A 16,185-nucleotide genomic window follows, 5' to 3' on the forward strand; every position below is an offset into this window, starting at 1 on the left:
GAGTGTTCATGGCCGGTGTGACATCAACTTCGTTAAATATAACTTGTGGTGTCCCTCAGGGCTCCATACTCGGACCACTGTTGTTTTTAATTTATATATACGATTTACCAAGAGTGTGTAATCAACTTAGGGTCCATCTTTTTGCTGACGACACCAACCTTTGCAGTTTAGGTTGCTCAAGAATAGCTATCCAAGATGACTTAGATAGTGTAGCCGCTTGGTTAAATGCAAATAAACTTAAGCTCAATATGCTAAAAACGGTTCAATTAAATTTAAAAACAAGTGCTTCCAGTGAGCGATTCCACATCGCATCAGAAGAAATTAAATTGGAACCATCATGTAAATATTTAGGCATAATAGTTGATTCAAAGTTGTTGTTTAGCTCTCATATAGATCTTGTCATAGGAAAACTTAGTAGGCAATGTGGTATAATATCAAAATTACGACACTTCGCTCCAAGGTACCAGTTAATAGAATATTACAAGAGTATCATATGTCCTATCATACAATATGGAATTTTGGTGTATGGATGCTCTAGCTCCACGTCTTTAGCTCCAATCCATCTGCTACAGAAGAAAATTCTTAAATTAATTTACTTTAAGAGTCGGTTCGATCAAAGCGAAGATCTATTCTGTGCAAACAAAATTCTAACAGTTTTTGAATTACATGTATATGAGCTGCTTAAGTTTGTTTTAAAATCGATTAACAGTTTCCATGCCGAAGACTATCTAAACAGTATGTTTCAGTTTGAAAGACATTTTTTAACGACAAGACGAGCAAAACACATGTTACTAAAAGTGCCGTTATGCAGATCTAAATTGGAGCAAAATTCGATAAGTCGTCGGGCTTCAACATTATTCAATGTTTTGAAAATTCAAGGACTCTTGCATGACTCTATCGGGAGCTCAACCTATAGCCAAATATCAATGACCTATCATAATTTAAAAGAATCTTATATTCTTAGAAATGAGGAACTCATTCGAAAAGTGTTTTTCTGCTAAATTTCCAGAACCCTGTAATTCTAGATGCTTTCTTTACAAAATAACCAAAAATCTACGCAAAAATTGTGGCGGTGCCTTCGTAGAAGGCACCGGGATTCGTTTTTTGCTGTCAAAATTTGATTTTTCTAAATTCTAAAGATAGTTCTTAACAATGTTTCTTCAATTCGAGTCTTTTTTATTTAAAGAACTTATTTTTCTCTTCTTTTTTTCAAAGTCGGCGAAGTCTGGATGTTCGCTTGTGCATGCAAAAATATGCCATAGAAGAGGGCATCCAGTAGTGAATTGTTCAAAGTTACCTTTTAAGTTCTGTGTTACGTTTTTGAATCATTGTTAAGAAATGAAAAAGAAAAAAAATTTTTTTGAAAAATGTTAATAAGTTTATCATCTATGTTGTATACATCTGGGCACGCTGTGAAGTAAGTCAAACGACCTCGTTGCGTGTCCTTTCCTTGCTTGAAGATAAATAATACTATGCTGATCGTTCTGCTGTACTTTGCTATTCTATTGTAAACTTCGTTGTTTTTTTTTCTACTAAATCTATGCTGTTCTGTATTTATACTATACAAGCAAGGATAAATTAACTCTCTCTCTTTTGCTATTTTGTTAACGGTTATAGTGCTGACCATTGCGCAATTTCTTTAACTCTTCGTGTTTTCTCTGATTTAGTCCCTTTTAATCCTTCATTGTTTTCCGCATAAGTGGTTTGATATGAGTGCGATTGTCTACTGCTTTCACTTTCTCCGTTAGTGATTCAACATCAATACATTCCATGTCGGAGTCTTCGTTATATGAATCAAACTTCATTTGTCTTCTCTGAAACTGTTTATTCGGTTTACCACAACAATTAGGCTTTTGCGATTTTGTTTTCCTTTTTTAATTACTATTACCCAATAAACTTCGGGGCTAAGAAGATGTTTTTATTTTCATTTCCTGTACAAATTGTTTGCTTCACAAGTGTCGCTTGTAATTCTGGAATCATCCTTGTTGAATTTGAGCCATATGGTAAGTTAAACCACCCCATTTGCCACTTAGCTACATTCTCAGCAATTTAAGGACGTTGTCAGCAATTTAAGGTCTTCAATTCTAGACGAAACTAGTGGATTCCGTTATAGGTTTTGTGCTTTTGAGCTCTGTTGTGTATGCATTTCAGATTTCTGATTGTTTTGCGTGGCTTTTCTTAATTAAATTGGTTTTGCGGCTTGACTTTTTGATACTCTCATTGTAGCATAAATTGTTCAAGAACCGGTTTATTATTTATTGCTTTTGTTTCCCGCGGAAGCTTAACTCTTTTTTTGTTTGTTTGTTTCATGTTGCATTTCTTTTTTGTTGCATTCCTAGTCCATCTAACGTATCGATTTTTGTTTGAAATGAAAATTTTTGGAATGTAAATCGTTAATTCTATGTTTTTCTCACTTCATCAAACACATTTATCTCGCCGTGCCTATTCCAATATTTTGAGTGCCTTCTCACGCTGATGTGTACTGCTCAAAGAGTCTCAAGTTAATGGAGTCGATCTCGGAGGAGGAAATCGCATCGATCAATTCCTTCATGGAAACTTTTAGAAGAGGTAAAGTCGAAAATGCGAAAAAAAGCTTGCGATCAACAATAACTTCTTGGATAAATTCTCAGTTAAGTTACGCGGCCGCGTTTTTTCAACGTAGTGCCTGTATTCCCTGTATTCTTTTTGATGCACTTGTGAATGAGCGTCATCGTTATGAGATTTTGCTGACAACAGAAAATAATTTTATGGTTAGTATTCAAAGAGTAACGGGACAAACCCATAAAGCCCAGTTTTAGATAACCGTTCTGCAAATTTTGTTTTAATTAGTCTTAGATACCAGTTCTCATTGACACAATCTCATTAAAAAGCAAGAGTAAACCCAACTGCCAAATCAATCAAAACAACACGCAATCGATGTCCTGTTATAAGAATGCAATCAATTTAAATTCATTTTTATTTTTTGTTTCGACCCCAAAAGTGGTAATGATAATCAATCACGGCGTTTTTTCATCCATGTGCTGGGTATGTTTGTAACGGCAAGTCCCGCGACTTTGCAAGCCATGGTTTGTGCAATAAGAGATCAGTTTTGCAAGTATGACTAACATGAAATTCCAGATTCCTCCAATAGAGTCGTATCTCTCGTAACATACCACCTCATACGTATGTTCGTCCAAATTACTCTGCAGGGCTCTCAAAGTAGTCAGACCTGATGGCCCAGCCCCAATCACGCACACGCGCACACGTTTCCTCATCCTACGCAATCGCAGCTTATTTCTGCTGAAAAATGGTGCTTAAGTATAGTAAAGTGGTGCTGTCAATGTTTAGCCTAGTTACCTTTGGTGTAAAATATGGGTGCAAACATTTTTTATCCAACGATTTATTTTCACGGTTCTACTTCTTTTCAACCCGATTCATTGACCTCCGTACCCTCCATATTTAGCATCATATCTTTTCACCCTGCAAATTTAACCCCAAAACTCTTTCTCAAAACCCCGAAATCAAATCCTAATACCAATCTAATCAAATACCAAACGAAGTACTTATCAAAACCCTACGCATCCCTTAGTTTGAATGTAATTGCACTTATGTATATGAAGAATCGAAATAGGGATCGGTGGAACCTTCCGAGTCAAATGATAGGGGATGAAACTAATAGCAGTGAAAAACAAGACAGTTTTGAACTTCGCTCAATGCTTCCCTTTAATTTATTTCGGATAAAAATAACGTCCAACGGGTTAACAGTTTATTTAGCATCCAAATTGTTAATGATCCGATCATGGGCGAGGAATGGATTTCCTCCTGGTAAATCAGATTTTCTAAATTGTGATAACCAGTACTGGCAATTACAAGCATCCGTTTCACTTTGAGTTTCTTTTCTGAATTCTGAACAAATGTAAATTAAATATTGAATATTCAAAATTTTGTACTCAAATGGAAATAGTCGGTTTAAGGGTATGCTCTCGTGATAATTCAGCGAAAATGTAATAGCTTTTTAATAGCCTCCGTCAGCATCTCAACGGCTATTATTTTGGCGCTCTCCTTTTTTTTACAATTCTCGCGAAAAAGCGAGTGGTTTTGTGGCGTGAAATTTTTCCGCTCTAATTTTAAAGTAGTGTTAGAAAACGGTGTTTGAACAAAAATTCGTTTTCTCGCCAGTGGTTTTTTGTTCACATGCGGTAATTTCACATTGATTTTAACTGTTTTTTCGGTTTTTGGGATCGGTTTTTTTCTCCTGACTCTTGCCAATCCATTCAGAGTTCATTTTAGGCCTAGTTTCTTTGTTTGAACCAATGTCTATTTCTCGCTAGTGGCTTTTTGTTCACATGCGGCACTTCGACATAGATCTTTTATCTGATTTTGTAGAAATGGTTTTCCCAATTCACTCATAGTTTGTTCTAGGACAAGTTATTTGTTTAGCCAATGAAAATTCTTTGAATTGTACGTCAAGACTGTTTTGATTTGATTTTTTTATGTGTTCAATCAGCAGTGAACTGCTAATAGCGATTTCTCAGGTGGCAATTTACTCTACCGTTCAAAGCGCGCTTTGATTTTGGGTTGCATTTGGTTTTCGCATTTTCGTTGGTTTCTAATGGTTTATATTGAATTCTTGTCCGGAGGATGGAGGCAGTGAGATTGGTTTGGTTGGGATTTTTGGTGGAGGAGTTTTAGTTTGAGATGTTTTTGTATTTGGCGAATGAGCGAAAGAGAGATATAGGGAAAGAAAGGAGAAAAAAGAAAGAGGCACCCTCAGTCCACCTTCGGCAGCCAGACCTCCTTTCAGAGGAAAAGCAATCGGCTTTTGCACTGAGAGTACCTTGACCTGTCGTTGGTTTTGATGCTTATAGCGAATGAAAGATTATAAGTCTTTAGAAAAAGGGAGGCACCCTCAGTGCACAACTGGCAGCCAGTCCCCATTTCAGAGAACAAGCGGTCGGCACTGAGAGCTCGAAGGCTTTGTGTGCGGTTTGGTTATAGTTTGCGCCTTATTTAGGCGGGTATGTTCGCCCTTGCGGGGTTGAGTGATTGTTCCCAAGCGGTAACAGAGTTTTGAGCCAGTATAAAGGCCTCATCATGTTTCCCACGATCATGCTGCCCTCGTTTACTGGTACGCTAGAGTTAGATCAGCTTCAATACGTAGACTGATTCTCATGATCAGTCTAGTCTCCCTTACTGATCATTCTGATGTGGTGTCCATCGCTTCTTTGGTTTGTCGGGTTCTAAAAAGGCATTTACATTCACACATGTTAACACATACACACATCAGGCATCCAAGCATAGATACACACATGCAAACACATATACAATCATACATACGTGCTTAAAAAATGTTTAGCCCGAGCAGTGTATTTTTGGATGGCTTCAGCTAACATCTTGAGTCATACCCCAAGATGTCCGCAGCCACCTTTGCTTTGCTTTAGTTTAGAATTTTTTGGAAAGTTTGCTACTATTTTTTGATGGATTCAGCTAAATTTTCGAGTGATATCCTAAGACGTCCACATCCACATGTTTTAAAATTTTGGCTTAGTGTTTGTGTTTTGTCCTTTCTTCGCTTTTCATTTTCTTTTTCTTTTCGAATGGCTTCAGCTAACATCTCGAGTCATACCTCAAGACGTCCACATCTGCCGTTGTTTGAGTTTTTATAAGATGTTTTGCAAAGGAGTTTGATGCATCTTGATCTGGCTCCATGCTAAATGTTTTACTATGTTTTTTATTTCTTTATTTCCTTTTATAGATCTTGCAAGGTATTCCAATCTTAATTTTTGGATCGTTTTGTATACTGTTTTCAAGTTATTGATTTGATGTAGCTCATCTACGCTTGTCCACATCCGTAGGTTATATGCAAGTCTTATAGCTTTATTTTGTTCTTGTTTGTATCTTGTTTAGATCACTTTTTGGTCCATAGCCCAAACTGCTTTTACATGCATGTATAGTGGTCTTTCCATTGTTTTATATGGGTACATAATATTACAGTTTATGTTTTTTGATTTTAGATGTCTTGGCATGTTGATCCTTTGTTGCATTTTGTGACTATTTTGTTGATATGATTTGTCCAGGTCAATTTGCTAATTTATTGTCTTCTTACTGTAGCCTTAACCTCCTGATTTGTGGTCAGTATTTGTCTAGTGAAGATACTGCATATGGCTGTTCCGTGATAAGGAGCATTTTCAATTCGCGACACCATTTTTCTAGGTGTTTGATTCCGTTTTGTAGATGTATAGTAGCTATTTCTTGTTTTGCATGTTTGTAGTATATAGCGATGTCATCTGCACATTGGGAAATTGATGTATTTTACATTTTGGTTTGCTTACTTACATATTGAACAAGATTGGGCTTAATGCTCCTTTGTGGGACCCCTGCTTTGGGTGCAAAGCTTTTAGAAACTGCTTGGTTGTATTTTATTTTGACTTTTCTGTAACTTAGAAAGCTGCTAGTCCAATTTGTGATCAACCATTTTGTGCTAATTTGATTTTGATTGTTTAAGATACCGTCGTGGCATACAGCGTCAACTGCTTCTTCTGCATCTTAGAAGGCAGCAGTTGTGGCATCTTTCCATTTGAAGCTTGTTGTTGCCTTTTCTGTTAGCATTAGAAGATTGTCTGTTGTGCATCTAACAGATCTGTAGGCGCTTTGTTGATCTCTGAACCGGTTTAGTTGTTCACAGTGATTTACCAAGTGTTCGTTTACAATGCTCTCGAATACTTTTCCAAGTCAGGATGTTAATGATAATGGTCTGTATGCTTTCAGCGTTTTGTGATCTTTTCCTACTTTTGGTATCTTTGTTACAGTTGTAGTTTTCCATTGGGCTGGTACATGTCCTAATTGTATTGATGCTTAAATTGTTTGTGCTAGGTTTTTCTATTGTTTCCAATGGTAATTGTTTTATTATCTGGTAGTCTTTTCCGTCATATCCTGGTGAAGTTTTTACGATTTCTTTATATACTTCTAAGAGTTGCAGGATTTACTATTGTGTGTTTTCTTTCTTCACTTAGCGTGGCTCCCTTGACGTTTGTTTTTCGTATTTTTAGTGAGACGATTCTCTCTTTCTCTTTTGCCTTATCTGTTTTTGTTTCGTTTGTTTTCGTTTGTTTTTTACTTTTTCGGCAAAGACATCTGCAGCTTATTGATTATTCATTGGTAATTTTTCCTTGTTTTTCTGATTTTGATTTTGTAATATTTTTGCAGCTTTCTAAAAGTTATTATCTTTTCTTGCCTGGTTTAGTTTGTAAGTTTTTTTTCGTTTGTTGTCTTGTTGGGTTGTTTTTCGTCGTTTCTTCTCAATTTGTTTCTTTTTCTCTCTAACTTTTGCTTTTCTCTTGTCAGTTTTTTGATTTGGTGGTTTGTAGTTATGTGTTCATTCACATATATGCCTTCTTTGTGTGCAGGATGAAGTTTTGCGCAATTTTATCTATGTTTCTTTCTAAATCTATTTTGCCTGTTATGTTCCTTTTTAGGTCATCTGAACTATGGAAGATGTATTTTATGTTTTTGAATTGTTTGTCATGACTTGTCCTGATATTTTTTAAATTTCGCTATACCGTTTGGTCATATTTTAACGCTTGACTTCTGACTTACCTCACTCACTGTTTCAACTGAATGGATTTTAAGTTCTTTCGAGCATTGAATTACGCAATGTGATGAATACTGTCAAAGTTAAAGGAGCAAATTCAAGGAGACAGGATTAACCGATAAAGCCATGTCATTAAGACATAGTGTATGACGTTATCAAAGTTCATTAGAGCGGTTACTAGCTGACACTGGCATCAAGCTTGATACTTTTCACTTTAGAAGCTGAGTCAAGTATTTAGATTCTAACTGAAATTGCTTATCAAATTTGAGCACTTTTTGAAACCTAGGAAGAATTTCTGTCAGTTTCTATCACTTTCTTTTCTGTTTCAAAATCGATTTGCGTCAACGTCGGCTATTTTCCGGCAAAGTGCCGTCTTTGTTTTATTGTTAAACTGTTTGTCGGTTTTTGCTGATCACGGTTTTTGCTGAGTCGTCTTGCGTTTTTTTAAGTCTGAATTGACTTGAAGGTTGTTCCAAAGCCTGAATCGACTTGAACAAAATTAATCGGGAGATTTGAGGTTTTATGGGCGTTTGCTTCAAATTAAATATCTGGTCTATTAGTTTTTCTATTGCTGAAATATCAGGGCTCACTTTTGTCTAGATTGACCATGACTTTATTTTGGTGGAAATATATTTTTTTTGAATAGTGTGATCTGCATTTTCAATCATTTCAAAGTCACATTGTCTTTATAAGAAAAGTCTTTTTGCATACAAGAAAGAAATCAATGTTTAATTAAAATTTCATCTGAAAACTGTGGGTCCTCTTAGAACTGCTGGTCCTCTTAGAGCCTCGTGACTCATTAGTCTCTTAAGTATGCGATTCACTGAAACTGTTTCAGAGCAGAGACAAACTCGTGGTCTGAAAAGCAGTCGAACTCATCCCTCTGCATTTAAAATCAATTGGCAATTCATCCGACGTTAGTCTATTAAAATTCTACTTCAATCCATCGATTCGGTTTTCTATGAGCTTTTGAATGATAGCACTTTGAATTCTCTACGCAAAAGATAAAAATGTGCCTGAAGCGTCTTATGGACTGGAAGAAAAATCAGAAAATAATTTTATATAGCTTGATTTATGATGGCAGACAAAGCGTAGTTGTGCGACATATCACTTCACAATTTTCTAGGTGTTTGATTCCGTTTTGTAGATGTATAGTAGCTATTTCTTGTTTTGCATGTTTGTAGTATATAGCGATGTCATCTGCACATTGGGAAATTGATGTATTTTACATTTTGGTTTGCTTACTTACATATTGAACAAGATTGGGCTTAATGCTCCTTTGTGGGACCCCTGCTTCGGGTGCAAAGCTTTTAGAAACTGCTTGGTTGTATTTTATTTTGACTTTTCTGTAACTTAGAAAGCTGCTAGTCCAATTTGTGATCAACCATGTTGTGCTAATTTGATTTTGATTGTTTAAGATACCGTCGTGGCATACAGCGTCAACTGCTTCTTCTGCATCTTAGAAGGCAGCAGTTGTGGCATCTTTCCATTTGAAGCTTGTTGTTGCCTTTTCTGTTAGCATTAGAAGATTGTCTGTTGTGCATCTAACAGATGTGTAGTCGCTTTGTTGATCTCTGAACCGGTTTAGTTGTTCACAGTGATTTACCAACTGTTCGTTTACAATGCTCTCGAATACTTTTCCAAGTCAGGATGTTAATGATAATGGTCTGTATGCTTTCAGCGTTTTGTGATCTTTTCCTACTTTTGGTATCTTTGTTACAGTTGTAGTTTTCCATTGGGCTGGTACATGTCCTAATTGTATTGATGCTTAAATTGTTTGTGCTAGGTTTTTCTATTGTTTCCAATGGTAATTGTTTTATTATCTGGTAGTCTTTTCCGTCATATCCTGGTGAAGTTTTTACGTTTTCTTAATATACTTCTAAGAGTTGCAGGATTTTTTATTGTGTGTTTTCTTTCTTCACTTAGCGTGGCTCCCTTGACGTTTGTTTTTCGTATTTTTAGTGAGACGATTCTCTTTCTCTTTTGCCTTATCTGTTTTTGTTTCGTTTGTTTTCGTTTGTTTTTTACTTTTTCGGCAAAGACATCTGCAGCTTATTGATTATTCATTGGTAATTTTTCCTTGTTTTTCTGATTTTGATTTTGTAATATTTTTGCAGCTTTCTAAAAGTTATTATCTTTTCTTGCCTGGTTTAGTTTGTGAGTTTTTTTTCGTTTGTTGTCTTGCTGTGTTTTCTTTACTAGTTTTCTGTATTTCTTTTGTCAGTATATTTATCTTGTCGCATATTATTTGGTGTTGGGTTGTTTTTCGTCGTTTCTCCTCAATTTGTTTCTTTTTCTCTCTGACTTTTGCTTTTCTCTTGTCAGTTTTTTGATTTGGTGGTTTGTAGTTATGTGTTCATTCACATATATGCCTTCTTTGTGTGCAGGTTGAAGTTTTGCGCAATTTTATCTATGTTTCTTTCTAAATCTATTTTGCCTGTTATGTTCCTTTTTAGGTCATCTGAACTATGGAAGATGTATTTTATGTTTTTGAATTGTTTGTCATGACTTGTCCTGATATTTTTTAAATTTCGCTATACCGTTTGGTCATATTTTAACGCTTGACTTCTGACTTACCTCACTCACTGTTTCAACTGAATGGATTTTAAGTTCTTTCGAGCATTGAATTACGCAATGTGATGAATACTGTCAAAGTTAAAGGAGCAAATTCAAGGAGACAGGATTAACCGATAAAGCCATGTCATTAAGACATAGTGTATGACGTTATCAAAGTTCATTAGAGCGGTTACTAGCTGACACTGGCATCAAGCTTGATACTTTTCACTTTAGAAGCTGAGTCAAGTATTTAGATTCTAACTGAAATTGCTTATCAAATTTGAGCACTTTTTGAAACCTAGGAAGAATTTCTGTCAGTTTCTATCACTTTCTTTTCTGTTTCAAAATCGATTTGCGTCAACGTCGGCTATTTTCCGGCAAAGTGCCGTCTTTGTTTTATTGTTAAACTGTTTGTCGGTTTTTGCTGATCACGGTTTTTGCTGAGTCGTCTTGCGTTTTTTTAAGTCTGAATTGACTTGAAGGTTGTTCCAAAGCCTGAATCGACTTGAACAAAATTAATCGGGAGATTTGAGGTTTTATGGGCGTTTGCTTCAAATTAAATATCTGGTCTATTAGTTTTTCTATTGCTGAAATATCAGGGCTCACTTTTGTCTAGATTGACCATGACTTTATTTTGGTGGAAATATATTTTTTTTGAATAGTGTGATCTGCATTTTCAATCATTTCAAAGTCACATTGTCTTTATAAGAAAAGTCTTTTTGCATACAAGAAAGAAATCAATGTTTAATTAAAATTTCATCTGAAAACTGTGGGTCCTCTTAGAACTGCTGGTCCTCTTAGAGCCTCGTGACTCATTAGTCTCTTAAGTATGCGATTCACTGAAACTGTTTCAGAGCAGAGACAAACTCGTGGTCTGAAAAGCAGTCGAACTCATCCCTCTGCATTTAAAATCAATTGGCAATTCATCCGACGTTAGTCTATTAAAATTCTACTTCAATCCATCGATTCGGTTTTCTATGAGCTTTTGAATGATAGCACTTTGAATTCTCTACGCAAAAGATAAAAATGTGCCTGAAGCGTCTTATGGACTGGAAGAAAAATCAGAAAATAATTTTATATAGCTTGATTTATGATGGCAGACAAAGCGTAGTTGTGCGACATATCACTTCACAATTTTCTAGGTGTTTGATTCCGTTTTGTAGATGTATAGTAGCTATTTCTTGTTTTGCATGTTTGTAGTATATAGCGATGTCATCTGCACATTGGGAAATTGATGTATTTTACATTTTGGTTTGCTTACTTACATATTGAACAAGATTGGGCTTAATGCTCCTTTGTGGGACCCCTGCTTCGGGTGCAAAGCTTTTAGAAACTGCTTGGTTGTATTTTATTTTGACTTTTCTGTAACTTAGAAAGCTGCTAGTCCAATTTGTGATCAACCATGTTGTGCTAATTTGATTTTGATTGTTTAAGATACCGTCGTGGCATACAGCGTCAACTGCTTCTTCTGCATCTTAGAAGGCAGCAGTTGTGGCATCTTTCCATTTGAAGCTTGTTGTTGCCTTTTCTGTTAGCATTAGAAGATTGTCTGTTGTGCATCTAACAGATGTGTAGTCGCTTTGTTGATCTCTGAACCGGTTTAGTTGTTCACAGTGATTTACCAACTGTTCGTTTACAATGCTCTCGAATACTTTTCCAAGTCAGGATGTTAATGATAATGGTCTGTATGCTTTCAGCGTTTTGTGATTAAAAGATCCGTTTAATCATACTACGTACTTTTGTTCGAAGTTAATTGTATATAAATCTCAAAGTATCAGTTTTGTTAAATTTTTGGTATGCTCTTGTGACTAAGTCTTGCTGCTTATCAAGACAAGTTCTATTGAACGTTTTAATTTTCTGAAATTCCCAAATTAGAGCATCAATTGTATCTGTATATATAACTAGATGTTTCGCCATATTGAAGAATTGGGTGTGCTTCTCGGGTGTGCTTTGCACAGAAAGTGTTCAAACCTATCTATGATAACTCTCCTCTTTTGCTGATTATTCTATCTTTTGCACTGTGCTATGCCGGTGCTGTGGTTATGCTCTAAGCTCTAATAAGGCTGATTGATCGTCGAATTTGTCTTTCTCATAAAGGTTTTTCAATGCTATTTTCATTACGTACAGTTCCGAGCTCGACTCTTGTTTAAAAAAACCATTGTTTTCTGCTCAAAGATTTTTATGCGATTTTTATTGGAAGCAATTGAGCTGCAGTACAGTACGCTAACCTAACTTAAAATTCTCACCATATTAGATAACTTTTTGGCACTTGTCAATTTTTAGCTTATCGTCTTTTTCTGTTTCAATTTCGATGGGCCTCAAGGGGGTCAACGGTGGCTAGTTTCTGGCAATTTTCAAGTTACATTCAGACTGTCTGTGTAATACTTTCACTCAGGTTTTGTGCTTCAGTTTGTGATGTTAAAACTTTGTGTTTCATCCACATAGTCTACAAATTCTCTAGATCTTTTCAGTCAGGCAGAAATAACAAATCATCATTTTTTATAGGCACAAACTCCCTCTGCTGACGTGTGCTTTGTGTACGAGACATTTCTACTGCAGTAGCAACTTGAGAGCACATCGGAGAGAGAAACACAGTCCACTTCATCTTCATGCGAACAAATATCGTCTCAACTATGCCACTCTAGCCAGAGACAAATGGCAGATAGAACGAACCTTTCTACTGGGAGAGAGTCAAACACCATACCAGTGTACAAAGTGTTCTTTGCAACTGGAATCCAAAGCGGAACTAAATTGTCACCTGGTCGAAAAGCACTCTTTCAGCTCATTCGAGATCCGACGACACCAAAGGTAGTGAAGCTTTATTTTTTTTACCTTACCGGGTAAATGTTCCCCGCGATTGACTATATCACCCTCCTGGTTAATTTTTACACGCCTATTTAATGGTATGTAATAATTGTGAAGAATAGTGTCATCTCCTTTTAGGCTATACAAACCATAATTAGCAAAAACAAGCATAATTTGTTCACACAACAACAATTTTAATCACGTGCGAAAGAAACAGTTCCCCTGAGAGAATAACCAGAACTTTATGTTTCCTATCTTTTTATTGCTACTAAAATATTTCTTACGGTCATGTCAGTTGCGTCGACGGCTACATAATAAATAATGTGTCTTTTCACGACCTGATAGTGTAATTTATTGTCCCAGTTCTAATCTATTGGTATTATTGAATGACCCTCGAATAATAGTTTCTCTGGAGAGAATTTTGAAGCAATTATCGTAGTCATGTGAGTCCTTTGAGGTAAATTCTTGCTTAATCGTTTGACTTATCGAGTGACTTTTACCTCCTTGACTTTTTGAGTTTGACGTGATCCAAACCACAATCTCAAACACTGCTAGCAGTGGAATGAAAGTGCACCATTTTTCAAACTTCAATAGCGGTCTATAATAATTTTTAATCCCAACATAGTAACTTTCAGAGAAAACAATTATGAGCAATAATTGTAATTCTAAGGACGCACTCTAACTCACCTTAGCGTTTTCAAATATTATTTCATTGGGTGGAGATCTGCCTGTAATCTTGCCATAAAATGGATAGCATGTAACCAGTTGGATCTTTACCTCTCCTTACCTCCTGGAGTGGTTTACTTGTGGAATTCTTTTTTTTGGTTATAATTGTGGAATTCTTTTTTTTTCATATAATAAAGCTTGAAGTACAATTTGAGGACCAGGACTTCTTTTCAGGAACTTTCTGAAAACAATCATTCTTTGCAATATGAAACTCGTTGCGAATTGATTTTTCAAGAGTCGTTTCACACAATCCTCTGAACAGCGCTATGTATCCCGGACACTGTTTACATACTGTACAAAATCCAAGCACTTGAAAACTATCAAACTAAAACAGTTTTCAAATTTTTGACGCAGTTTCCAAATTTTCTCTATTTTCAACACATCCTCTGGTTTTACAATTGTGCTACAATGCAGCGAATCATGTGGTCAGCAAGATGATTCCGTGTTTCCTCTACTTTTTTCGTTGTTTTCATGGCCCTTGATTTACAAAACAGGAGAATCTATCCTGTATCATGCGCAACACGTTTGTTAGTTGGATGTTGATCTTATTATGGGCTCAGAAAAACATCTCACGGAGGCGCTTGATATCTCGATCAGAAAAGTCCCAGAAAGAGCCTTTTTCTCTGAAAGGATCTTTTCTGAGTTCTGAAGCCCAAAAAAGAGATGACCGCCATTGATCTTGACGTAAAAAGGGGTTTAGGCCGCTGTTTTGAAGTCTCAGGTGTTGCGGTTTGAACTTCATATATGTGTCTGCGTGCTTAAAGAGACATTCAAAAGACCGCGTTTGTGCTTGAACATTTGATGCAGCTTATCCTCTTCCGTTTTGGGTAGAGTACTTGTTGCAGTTTGAGGGAGCCAGAACTGCTTTATTCTCTCGGCATGAACAAACTGGCAGGTGATTTGTAGTAGCCAAAGAAAGCGTTGGACGAAATGACTAGAAAAGTTACCCCTTAACGATGCATGAAATCAAACCTGTCTGCCAAGAAGCATGTCTCGCTTGGGCATCAGACAATCTCGAGAGCAAGTCTGGGCTGTCTTTGTTTTCTTGGCACTGGCTTTAAATGGTCTCATTTTGAATCTCTTATCAACATCTTTCCGAAAGTCTGGCTTTCACTTTTCTTTTCCTATGTCTTCAGCCCTCCAGCAGATGCAAAGAAAGCATTCAAGGTACTTTGGATCGCAAGAGCTTGTTAGCTGCAACGCTAATTTCTGTCTTGGCACTGAATCTATCTTCAAACGGTTTTCAACTCAGTCTCAATTGCTGACTCTCGTCCTGAAAATTACACTGGCTCGTTGCACTTTATATTACAATGAGTTTTCCTCTGCAACCAACTCTTTATATAATAGCGTTCCGCTGAGAAGTCAGAATACGCCATTGAAGCAGCCGTGGAGTGCAATTTTGCTTTTTGCTTGCGATTTGTTATCACGAGTCATTTTTTGAGCCCATCGCAGCCGAAGAGTTGAGTGTTTTTTTTTACAGATTTTGAAATGCATAGCAGAACTGTACTCTGCCTGTGTAAAACAAACATTAATTACCATTATCAGACATTCACGCATTTATACACGTTATCTCAGTCAGATTCTGCGGTCATAATTGTCCGTGGCTAAGCTACAACGCTTCTTGCGAGAGGATCTCACAGAGCAACTGATTTTGTTGATGAAAATTACAAAGTAGATACCAACATCCAGGGTACAGAGGAGAATGCTAGGAAAACTAAAGTTTCTTCTCTACAGATTCAAAGTTGACGAGCGGTCAATGCTGTAGCCTTTGTTTGAATTGCTCTGGATAATAAAACTGCCGCAAATACATTGAATATTTTACATCTAAATGATCCAATAGCAACATTGTCGCTAGAACTGATTTTCATCAACTGCTTTTTTGAGAAACTATTTGCGCAGCTTTGTTTGATCAGTAGGACCTTCTAAAGTGTATCTCAAACGCCTTACACTCTGTTTATTGTTTTGCTAAAGATTAAACTGAATTTGCACTTAAAGTCAATTTTATGAATTGGTGCCTGTAGGAGAGCTTTAACGAATTTTATCTAACAACTTCTCGGTAGAGGTGTGAGGCCAGTAGCGGTCAGTGAATTAGTGAGGCTACTCATTGTAAATTCCTTCATCAAAAATCGTAAAATGGTGAAACAGAGCTGTTTGACACTATTCGAGTGTGTTGGAGTCAGTGCAAGTGCAGAGACAATTTCTTCACTCTGCAATCATAACGTATCTAAATTTCTTTATAATTGGATCACACCATGTGGTACTTCAAATTGAGTTACGGAATGTGTTCAATTCTGTGAAACATTTGCACCAGCTGGCAGGTGCTAGTCATTTTTTTCGGAAGACGCAGATTCAAATTTTGTTTTTAAACACATCTCTTAGTTTTACAATTCTGCTATAATGCATCGAATCAGGCGTTAAACAAACGCACCTGAAAACTATCAAACGAAAACCAGTTTTCAAATTTTTGACGCAGTTTACAAATTTTTGCTACTTTCAACACGTCCCCTGGTTTTCCAATGGTGCTACAA

The 16,185-nt window shown here is 36.4% G+C and overlaps 2 protein-coding genes across 2 annotated transcripts in view; one reads left to right on the forward strand and one right to left on the reverse strand.

Annotated features, from left to right (window-relative positions):
- Positions 1–3,546, reverse strand: part of LOC142341827 (trimethylamine monooxygenase-like) — a 28,249-nt gene extending 24,703 nt beyond the window's left edge. Inside the window, exon 1 of the mRNA XM_075393078.1 lies at positions 3,106–3,546. Coding sequence (XP_075249193.1) covers positions 3,106–3,254 — 149 coding nt within the window. The 5' untranslated portion in view covers positions 3,255–3,546. The remainder of the gene's footprint in view (positions 1–3,105) is intronic.
- LOC142341826 (uncharacterized) overlaps positions 1–16,185 on the forward strand; it is a 78,884-nt gene that overhangs the window by 52,518 nt on the left and 10,181 nt on the right. Inside the window, exon 7 of the mRNA XM_075393077.1 lies at positions 12,632–12,934. Coding sequence (XP_075249192.1) covers positions 12,632–12,934 — 303 coding nt within the window. The remainder of the gene's footprint in view (positions 1–12,631; positions 12,935–16,185) is intronic.

This window comes from Convolutriloba macropyga, chromosome 6 (assembly GCF_964194025.1).
Source record: "Convolutriloba macropyga chromosome 6, txConMacr16.3, whole genome shotgun sequence".
Lineage (NCBI taxonomy): Eukaryota > Metazoa > Xenacoelomorpha > Acoela > Convolutidae > Convolutriloba > Convolutriloba macropyga.